Source organism: Stigmatopora nigra, chromosome 7, assembly GCF_051989575.1.
Source record: "Stigmatopora nigra isolate UIUO_SnigA chromosome 7, RoL_Snig_1.1, whole genome shotgun sequence".
In the NCBI taxonomy this organism is placed as follows: Eukaryota; Metazoa; Chordata; class Actinopteri; order Syngnathiformes; family Syngnathidae; genus Stigmatopora; species Stigmatopora nigra.
The window spans coordinates 2,069,539-2,080,362 of record NC_135514.1 but is presented as its reverse complement, the minus strand read 5'-3'; the positions used below and the strand labels follow the sequence as shown (position 1 = coordinate 2,080,362).

The following is a 10,824-nucleotide window of genomic DNA, read 5'->3' as shown; positions in this document are numbered from 1 at the left end:
ATACACATTTTCTTTGTGCCCTCATGTTAATGTGTCTGTTTGTGTGTGACATATTACAGAACAAGACATTGGCTTAGGCCAATGTCTTGTTCTCTAATGTATTTTCAGTGCCTGCACACACATCAACACAAACATGGATCAGTCACAATATTAGGCTCACCTGCACAATATAATAACATCCAATATAAGTGCTCTCTTTATATATATATATATAAAAAACACGTTCTTACTGTTTTTTTAATTTAAAAGGGAAAAAATGGCCACCTTAGAAATACCTTGAAGGATTTTGCAGCAATTTTGACCATCCCAAAAAAGAAACACATGTCCCACTACTCATACTAACTAGTTACCTATTCCAATTTGTGTGCAAGCCGTATATACATCGTATTTAAAGTATCAATATGGCCAATTATACTTTACTGAAGTCATAAATATTCAGTCATTCATTTTCTATACCGCTAGTCTTTACAAGGGCCGGGGGGATCGCTGGTGTCTATGGTAGCCAGCAATCTGCAGATGGCAGGGGACACCCAAAATTGGGTGAATTGAACAAGCAGACATATTTTACACTCACACTCATAGCCAGGGCCAATTTAGAGTGTTTAAGCAGCCTACCATGCATGTTTTTGGAATGTGGGAAGAAACCGGAGTCCCTGCAGAAAAACCACGCAGGCCCGGGGAGAACATCCAAACTCCTCACAGATGGACGTGACCTAGATTTGAACCCAGGACCCCAGAGGTTTGACGCCGGCTGACGCACTAACCACTCGTTCCACCGGGCCTCCTAATTATACTATATTACGCTTTTAAAAATCTTGTTCCCTTAGGCCTCCTCCCGAATGAGCAGGGGTTTACAGTACTCATTACATAAAAAAAACATTGTGCAGTTGTACCTAATATTGTGCCAGGGAGTGTTTAAAATCACATTAACATAAGAATGGATTAAGCCTCTCTCATCCCGATTCAACCCAAGTTTGTGTTATGCAGGGATTGCCATGTCCAGTCCTTGAGAGCCCCCCCCATCTCCCTCCTCTACCACACCTGAATCAAATGATCAACTCATCAGCAAGCTGTCATACCGATCCTTATTATTTGATTTAGTTGTGTTGGTGGAGGGAGACATGGAAAACAGACTGGGTAGGGGCTCTGGAAGACTGGACTTGGCCATGCCTGGTGTAATGCATGGTACATTTCTTTTCGCCCACATAGTTCTTTTGTGGCTTCTAATCACCACAGACAGACAATCCCCAAAACACATTTCACTGAAGTGTGCTTTGGTCTTGTGCGGTCAGAGCTGAGCATCTTTGGTCCCTTCCTGATGGAGACTGCAGCCAGCCAGCCACTACTCACAGGCCAGTTAGTCCATCCACAACAGGCACAAGGTCCAACAAGTCCAGATCTCAGTTGGGATTTGTTTTCATCAAAAGGTGCACAATCCTCTTATCCTCTTAAACCCAATGTCCCTCCTTCATAGGATCTGTTCCATGTTTCTTTTAGGCATCCCCCGTTTGATACGAAGTCAGCTGCTCTTGGTCAGAGATGTTGTCACCGGCCGGTGGCCTCGCCCGGTCGAAGAAACCACACTGAAGAACAAAATCAAACATCTTTTAGCATTGAGATCGTCATGTGACACTGACCGTGTTGGAAAAAGTCTTAAATCAGAACCTTCCACATGGCGAGCGTCAGCACGGCGAGCACCAGCAGTCCCAGCAGGATTGCTAAGATGATGACCCACAGTGGAACGGCAAAGGAAACTTCTGGTGTCCCCCATAACACTGGTGTGCCCATCTACAAGGGATACATTCAACACTATTATTTATTGATAATTCTTTCCCATTTTAAAGATATATATATCTGTGATGGATTACTGTCTGATATATGAACATCCGGTTGCAAAAATGTTGCTGTCCTCAACAAAAAAAAAAGCTGAATTTGATTTTTGAGACCCCAAAACTCCTAACTGTGAGCCAGATGTAAGAAACACTACCATTGTGCTGGTGTTTCATACAAATTCTGAATTATGGAGCCATTTTTCTTCCTGCTGAAAAAAAAAACAAGCTAACCTTGATTTATTTCAATTGTGCGGTTGGAGCACTGGGGTGGGCGTGGTGAGCCTGTTAGTCTCACTGTTGCATAGACTGAGTGATGTACTGTATCACTGTATTTCGGTTGGTGGCAATAATATGTTTCATGTTACTCTGCAAATACTCAACGTCCTTTGAAGGCCAATAAGTGATTAAAAGGGGGAGGAAACTTTTTATCTTTATTGTTGTAAATACTTGAATGCTTCCCGTTGAACTGCATGAAAGCTGCAGAATATGATAATAGAGTAAATAGATCTTTCATTAGAGAAGCAGTTTTCAGAAAAGTTGCACCAATACCAAAAGTTTAGGTACAGATATGGCTCTAAAATGATTTCATCGGTATCGACGACTACTAGAAAATAATGTAGCAATGCAGGCCAATATGTCCGAGATCTGGATCCCAACCCAGAATGGCTGCCAACTATGCACGTCGCTGTAAAAAATGTGCGCTTGTTTGCTCTTCCCACTATGACGACAGGCGTCCAATCATCTTTCTACTGTATATTCAAATGAGTTAATCACTTGTAGAATACATTTGAAGTCGGAGCAGCTAATTCATTCAATTATCAATCGTCGACAATGAGTTAAGCAGTGTCGAACCAAATCATTTCATACAGAAAACATTAAAGAATTATGATTTTTCCCCCCGCTGGAATCAATACATTATTGGTACCAGTGTCGGAATTGGTATCAGAAGCCAAAAAATCGTATCGGTGAAACACTAGTTTTCAGACTTGTGGCGTGCATGAGTCAAATTAAAATATTAATGAAACAACATTATCTATATTTGTCGTGTGTAGTCTGGCCGTTTGGGAATAGGCAAACTCCCCTCATATTGGCTGGATCCTATAGATTCAAAATAAGATTTAAACGCACTCAAAATCTTCCTTCTTACCGAGGTGGTACGATGAGGTAGGGTGGGGGGCTGGACCCGATAAGGCATGGCCAGGACCGTGAAGGACACAGTGGAGTTGAGAATGTAGGGGTCGTTACGTCGCTGCATGACAAATATGCAAGTTATTTGACCAACAATCAAGGCAAAGGCTGAGCTGACACATTTACGAGATACATGGCAAAGGTCACGGATGTTACTTCAACCTTTCTAGTTTAGTTACGCAGCTAAGCTAGTCCTGGCAGATAAACAAAGGGTTAATGGAGCAAAGATGTGGAACCAGACACTGACCTGCAGGAAGGTATGTGCCCACATTCTCGACCGGACCTTAATGACAGCACTCTGGCCGCGATCCAGATGGCCCACAATACACTTGATTATCAGGCAGGAGATATTTGTACAGTTCTGTGGAAAACGCATGTGAGAATTCTTTAGGAGCATTTTGATCCACATTCTGGCCAAGTTGAGCACCATGTCGAGTGTTTCTTACCAGTGTTTTACCGCTATGACCGTGGGCGGTGCTTGTGGACCGCTTGTGCCGGCGATGGGGGGTGCTGGCGTTCCTCAAGAATCCCAAAAGTTCTGGTGTATCTTGAAGGTTTGAAATCTACAGAGGATTTATAGAACGTCCTGTTTACTGTGGCTACAAATCATTTAACTAAGTTAAAAACCCATCCACCCATCCATTCATTTTCTGAACTACTTATCCTCACAAGGGTCCACTCATGGTGGATAATTTAGTGTTCAAACAGCCTATCATGCATGTTTTTGGGATGTGAGAGGAAACTGGAGCACCTGGATAGCGAACTAGGATCGATCCCTCGACCCTAGGACTGTGAGGCCCACACACTAACCATTTGGTCAAGCTAAATTAAATGTTTGACTGCCAATGAAGTCACACACACACACGGTTCCCATCCTGGTTCATGTCCATTACTCTTCACGTGCAAACTTAATTGTGCACATTTTCTTTGCGGATTGCAGATGCTATCACTTTGCATTGGAAAGTACTTCAGGTGTAATTCCTGCTAACAAGCAAAATACTCTCTAAGAGCCAGCTGGCACAGAAGACATAAGGCAGATAGAACACCTGGTTGGACATTTTCTAAACTACTGAGTAAAAATCCTAAAGCAATAGATGGCGAGATAATCATTTCATAACAGTGCATAGTGGGTTGATTGTGTTCGTGTTTCGTCAATAGTTCGAGGCATTTACCTTCCATAATGTTTAATTATATAAATATTTTCAATGCATTGCTATTCATTAGCAATGTTTTATTTATAGTTATATAAGGCGAGGGTTTCAAACTTGCGGCACATGGGCCAATTGCGGCTCATGGTTGCGTGATTGCAGGATTTGATCAAGTAATTTTTAAACATCGGGCATGGCCTAATTTTAGTGTCAGTTCTGACTGGTTTTTGCTTTATGTTTTCATAATTCAAGTGCATTTCTTGAAAAAACTAGTAACTTTTAAAAAATTGAATTAGCTTGGATCTGATATTTATTGCATTTTTGCTTCACTACAAAGCATTAAATGTGTGATAGATTGATTTGATTGTATTCACGGAATGAGCTACTGGAAACTCTTATCTTAAGGCACAAATCTATGCATAATATAGCATTTCTTGAGTTTTTGGCAACATGATACAATGAACAATATAAGTAATAATGTTTAATTATTATTGTAGAATTATGAAACAGTACTTCAAAGTTCAAATACAGTTTTTTGTGCAACACCAGATTGGTAGTGTAATACACTAAATATTCTGATATTCAATAGTTTCTATATTTATATACTCATGTGCATACTTTTTCTTACCTGAAGTCCAAGTGGGTTGAGGCTGCTATTCGTCCGACAGCTTATTGGTCCATCAGTTTTAATCTCCATTGCATACAGCAGGTTCTCATCACGGAAGCGGGAAGGCCAGCCGACCTCAACCTCGGCTTCCCCAATACTACTGGGACCGGCGTTATGGAGCTGGAGATGTAAGAAGTGGTCGAGAAGTGAGCAGTTTTATTGCTCTGGGCCTCAAGTGACTATATACTATAATTGGGTTATCATAACTGTGGCGTGATGACACTGGCCACCTGGGTTTCTGGCTACAGGGCTGCACCACTAATAGGCCTTCCCTCATTGGGGATTAGACACAGAGACAAGACTCATCTACAACTTCAACTTTAGTTTGGCACGAGACACAGAGGAATAAATTGGGAGCTTAAACGAACCATCAATTGAAAAAAATCCACCTTCCCAATCACTCATTCACTCACACATTCTCTCATAGACACACTTGCGGTCATTAACAGTGAGGCAAGTCATCCAAACAGGACATGATCTTGGTGCTGCAGGGCAGGAATTAGGGTGCAATGACCCCAACGCCCCCCTCAAACCCAGTACCACCCCCCCAAAAAAGGAAACAAAATGTCTTCCTTAAGTAGAAGCAGCTGCAAAGCGGGAAAAAAGTACCGCCGATGAAAAATCATTATCAGCTGCAGGAAAGGCCAGACACTGCAGCACTCTAGTTCAATGAAGTAGTGGCCCCTTTAAGACCCAAAGACATCACATGTATAGCACATGGACACACACACACACACTCACGGACACACACAAGCATTGTAAAATGTCGCCAGTTTGTCTGCCATACCCCCTCCTTCTATATCTACCTCATTTTGACCTTGTTTTTCCTGTAATTATGCTAGTTTGAACCATCATGCTCGCCTTTCTAATCTACTTGTCCCCATAACAGTAATTGCACATCACATATTGTTTTAATTCATTTTTTTCTGTCATTTCTTTTACTTAAGATTGTACGTTCCCCTCTTATTGCAGACTGAGTGAGTGCAGGTTACCTCATAGATGTGTGTGACCTGTGGACCCACATCATCTTCCTTGACAGGCTTCTCTTTGGGTTCCCAGCGTGGAAATGGTAACACCACCTGAGAGGGGTGAGACACCCTGTGGCGACAATGGAACAAGGTCTTATTGCATTAGGTTTGCCTATTGGAGCGTAATATTGGTTGCAGCTTTGTTACAGAGAGTAGTTCAACCTTTAAAATGCGGCTTTTACAATGTGTATTATGCTTTTTTTTGGCTTTCATTTCAATCACCACAGAAAGTTACAGGTGATAGCAAAAATGATTGTCTGATAACCACAGAAAAGACATGGAATTTGTCGAATGGAGACACAGAAAGTGTATAGTCAACATGAATGAATTATTTAAAATATAAATTATTTGGTTGTGTCAAAGTGTGTGGTTAACAAGTCAGCCAAATTTGCATGACTACTATAAAATTAAAAATAGACTAATAAATGGGGAGAAATCAAGCCAGCCCGTCAAGTTTCAAACATAGTCGTGTCCCCTGAAAGCGCTCAAACGCTATAATCAAGTGCAAAATGTTTACTAGATAACATCGCTTGTTACAAGGTGGATGATACTTCCATGTCAACATCATTTATTTACAAACCCTGCAATGCTTGTTAACGCTGGGATGAAAAAATCTCGTCAGGGGTTTTGTGAGAACGAAAACAACACCCCATAAAAAGAAAATCTAACTAGTACCTGGATTGTTTATGTTCCGTACTTTTTCAATCAGAAGGAATTCAGGATTTTCATGAAACAGCTATTTGGAGCTCACATAAACACTGCAAATTACACCTTGATTGAAACTTATTTGACAGAACTATAAACAGCTCATCATATGTTAAATAGGATCTTCCATGTTACATTTAAAATGCTGCCAAAATGTTCAACCTGGATGCGATCTGAACCAAACTTTGCGAGACGGTACACATACTTTAACCTGGCAGGTACGCATAGTAATGTAACTTTTTTTTACAAATATCAGTCACCATTGATTAAGTGTCAGACTCAGGTTGGTTCGCGGGACACATTACAGTCAACTCGATTTGATATATTTTGATTTTTTTTTTTTAATGAATGGATTAAAAGAACTGGATCAAAATCCCTAACCATTCAATTTTTTTAAAGATCTAAAATAACGTTTATTTTAGCTTTTTTATATGTTTTTAGATTTTACAAAACAATTTTTGAACTAAAAACACAGAAAAATATGATTACAAATTACAACTATTGATTTAAAAGGGGAAAATCAGGAAATTTAATATACATCTATACTCTTCATTTTAATTTAATCCTAAAACAGAAAGTCGGTACTCAAGATTTACTTTCCCGGGCCACACAAAATGATGCGGCGGGCCAGATTTGGCCCCTAGGCCGCCACTTTGACACATGTAGTCTAATGGTTTAAATTTAACTGCCTTGCCTTCATGTTAAAAAAGCTATCACTATTTTTTGTTTTTTGCATGGCAACCACACTTGACAACATACTCCCACTGACTGGAACCTTTGAATGATGCTCAATGGCAGCTGACAACTCTTATTATTATTAAAATTTTCTATTACAACAGACGAAAAAGAGTTTTTTTAGTTTGTATGCGTATCACGACACATGCCGAGGGCAAACAATTAACCCATGTGCACTTGATTATAGTTGATGTAATTTAAAAAAATATAATCATGCACATTTCATTGTGGCAGAGCAAAAACAAAAGAGAAGAAAAATGTTCCATAATCCCAAAACATAAAAGCAGATCATATTTATGTCAGAGATGAAAAAAAAAATACCAGAACTCACCCTCGTAAATCAATTTGAGCTTTAGCGACGATGGCCAGATTCAGGCTGACTGGGTTGCTTTCAGGGTTGTCTTTGTTGGAGCTGTATTGGAGGGGGAATGTGGGTAGGTGGGTTGGTGGGGGTGAAGATTCACAGTGGGTGTCAAGGACATAAAACACAGTACCCTCTCCATGTTGTGAAACTGAGGTCTAACGCAAATGACAGGAATGTTTTGGATAAATGTACTCTGTCATTGTTTTAATGATTGAACTATTGACATTCTTTGACATGCACCTGTGCAATAGTGAAAAGTGTGCATGTAATAAAACAGAACATCCATCAACACAAAATCCAAAAACGTTGACCATTGAAGCATTATAGTATATTTAAGCTCAGTCTCAAACAGATAATTAACATTTCAAAGTCCACGCCTGAGTTTTAATCTACTCTATAATGTGATAGTTTTCAAAATGGGTCACCTGTGGATCTGTAAGTCAAAGCTTATCTTCGGTCCGGCATCTTCGAGCCTTTGGACTGAAAACCGCAAACCAACAGACAACTGTGGAGAACAAAAACAGAAAAAGTTTAGGAGATTTAAGACAAAAGATGTCAAATTAAAGGACCCATGGTACCCTAGTGTCCATTAATGAGACAGGAAAGACCCAATTAACTAGCTCATTTTGTGCTATTATACGAGTAGAAGATCCAGTTTGTAGTGATGACAAGACGCACATTAAAATGTTCGTAAATCACCCCCATGTCCTCTAACCCAAAACACATGCTAGAATGCGGTCATTACGAAACTACACAACACTGTTGTACATGCACGCACGCAAGTCTTGCACTGGACATCAGGCCTGACATACAAATGACAGCAAGCAGGCTTCAAAAATCAGCCCCGTGGGGCCTTGGAGATGGGAGGCCATCTATATGGAACGCATTAGTAAGGCTGGAAGAGAAGAACCAGGCGGTGAAGATCCAAAGAGGGCAAACGGGTACGGGTCGGTCAAAGTGAAGACGTCACAGAGGTCTGATTTGAAAGGGGCAGTTCATCTTTAAAGTTGCTATGTTTTCCTTTCGACTCAAGCATCTGTTGGCAGCATGAAACTACGTCATTGGGAGGATGAAAAACATCCACAAAAAACTGTTTTAATTAGCCCTAAAACAACATGTTGGTGACGTCAATGCTCAATAAATATTTAGAAATGCAAAAATGCTAAAATATTCCTCAAAATGTAGCTAAATCATAGCTTTCATATTTTCATGTTCCATATTTTTATCAGAATGATGACTGAGGCAAATTACATTGGTTTTCTGCATAGTGAAAAGAAAATATGTACAACATTACACCATTGATGAGCCATTAACCTGTCACAGTGTTAGGTTGAAGTAGAAAATTGTTTTACCGATAATACATTAAGTGTATAATTATAACATTATTCGAGAGCTATTGGAATATAATAAAGAGCGACAAACAATCATGCACACTCACACACATACTTAGGGGCAATTTAGAGTGTCCAATGCATGTTTTTGGAATGTGGGAGGAAACCAGAGTACCCGGAGGAAACCCACACAGGCTCGGGGAGAACATGCAAACTCCACACAGGTGGACCGACCTGGATTTGAACCCAGAGGCCAATCACTTGCATTATAAAGCACTATGTGACATCAGACCGTGACCAATTTCAAAATCTACCATTTACAGAAAAGTCCACTCGTGAACACGAACGACTGCAATTTAATAAAAATCTACACAGATATTATCCACCAGGACAAGACCCCATACATCACCCTATCTTATGCATATAACGATTTAAAATATTAGAAAATGATTTTGAAGCCAATAAAATACTGTATATGTTTTCCAACCAAAATTAACATTAACACCAAGAACAACATATTTTAACTGATAAAGACATTTCATTATCATTACAAAATTATTGATGGCATTAATACAAGCATTTTGTTCAGTAACAAAATACATTCACTGGCTTTTGTTTTGAACAACATTAAATTAGGATGGTGAGCTCAGTGCTCCTGTCAAAGTATGGCACAAAGGAATTTTAATAATTAGGTCTACTGTGTCATTACATTTGTGTTCCATCACGTTATTACAGACTCGCCCTTCAAGGGGATCTGCTACATCTGTGACCTGAAGCACAAGGAATGACTCAACTTCAGAGATGACAGCTCTTTAAGGGCCAAATACTATACCCAACATCTGCATGGGTGGGGGGTGCGTGCAAAAATATCCTGCACACAAGCCTGTGGATTCCTAAGCATCCACAGAGGGCATGGAGAGAGTTAATAACTCTCATCTGGACGACTGGGACACCCCCCATCCCTCCACATACCATTTTGTGTGCCTCGCATTGCATTCCTCAAGAAGTGTAACATGACCAACATTCACCACTTAATTGATTTATAACAATGCTGGTTGTCACTTTACCACTGACACCTTTTTTTGCTAAGATCATATGAGCTTGACACACATAGTAATGTGACAAGTGACATCAGATCCATATATTCATCCCAGGAAACGACGGAGCTGTTACTTTACAAAGCTTCGGCTTCCTGCATGTGTCAGTCATCAAGAGGTAAGTGAATCCTTCAAGTATGTAGCACCCTCGGTTGGCGTGTGAATAGAGTCAAGGCGAAGGGAATTGTGTGGAATGAAATGAGGGTCAAGGAGATGATTGGTAACGATTGGAAACAATCAATCAGTATGTGTTAAAGTAGAGGAATTCCAGAGCCGGTTTTTAATGGGGCAAAATGAAAAATGTTGATGGATTTGCAGTGTGAAATGACTCACCTCAGTTTGGGCCACCATTGGATTGCCCAGGTCACACAGCACCACCCTTGAGTCATTGACCATCTTGTATTCACAGTTCAACTGAGACAGAGCCTGAAGGAGTGGGTTTGGAGGACATGTGTTGAAAAAAAAATATACAAAAAGTGAGATTAATGATTCATTTTTGAGTTGTCAAAAGTGCTCAACATTGGGTGTATGGGGTGGTTCTGTCTTGGCCACAAATGAGAGCATGCATTTGGGTTTGTTTTTTTTAGTTCCGTTTGATTCATTTTCTCTTTTGCCAGGGATCTGCTCAAGTCTCAGAATGACTCAATGTTCCTTGCTCCTCAAAACACTGAAGGCGACAAGGAAGTTGCTGCCATATTAACTCTGCTTGCCATTGACAGCATTGTTTTT

The 10,824-nt window shown here is 40.2% G+C and overlaps 1 protein-coding gene across 1 annotated transcript in view; it reads right to left on the bottom strand.

Moving 5' to 3' along the window:
* Positions 1 to 213: 213 nt before the first annotated feature.
* itga8 (integrin, alpha 8) overlaps positions 214 to 10,824 on the bottom strand; it is a 41,845-nt gene continuing 31,234 nt past the window's right edge. The window contains exons 21-30 of the mRNA XM_077721451.1: positions 10,429 to 10,521; positions 8,093 to 8,172; positions 7,635 to 7,715; positions 5,828 to 5,933; positions 4,797 to 4,955; positions 3,467 to 3,583; positions 3,268 to 3,381; positions 2,980 to 3,081; positions 1,666 to 1,788; positions 214 to 1,583 (exon numbers count right to left, since the gene is read on the bottom strand). Coding sequence (XP_077577577.1) covers positions 1,494 to 1,583; positions 1,666 to 1,788; positions 2,980 to 3,081; positions 3,268 to 3,381; positions 3,467 to 3,583; positions 4,797 to 4,955; positions 5,828 to 5,933; positions 7,635 to 7,715; positions 8,093 to 8,172; positions 10,429 to 10,521 — 1,065 coding nt within the window. The 3' untranslated portion in view covers positions 214 to 1,493. The remainder of the gene's footprint in view (positions 1,584 to 1,665; positions 1,789 to 2,979; positions 3,082 to 3,267; positions 3,382 to 3,466; positions 3,584 to 4,796; positions 4,956 to 5,827; positions 5,934 to 7,634; positions 7,716 to 8,092; positions 8,173 to 10,428; positions 10,522 to 10,824) is intronic.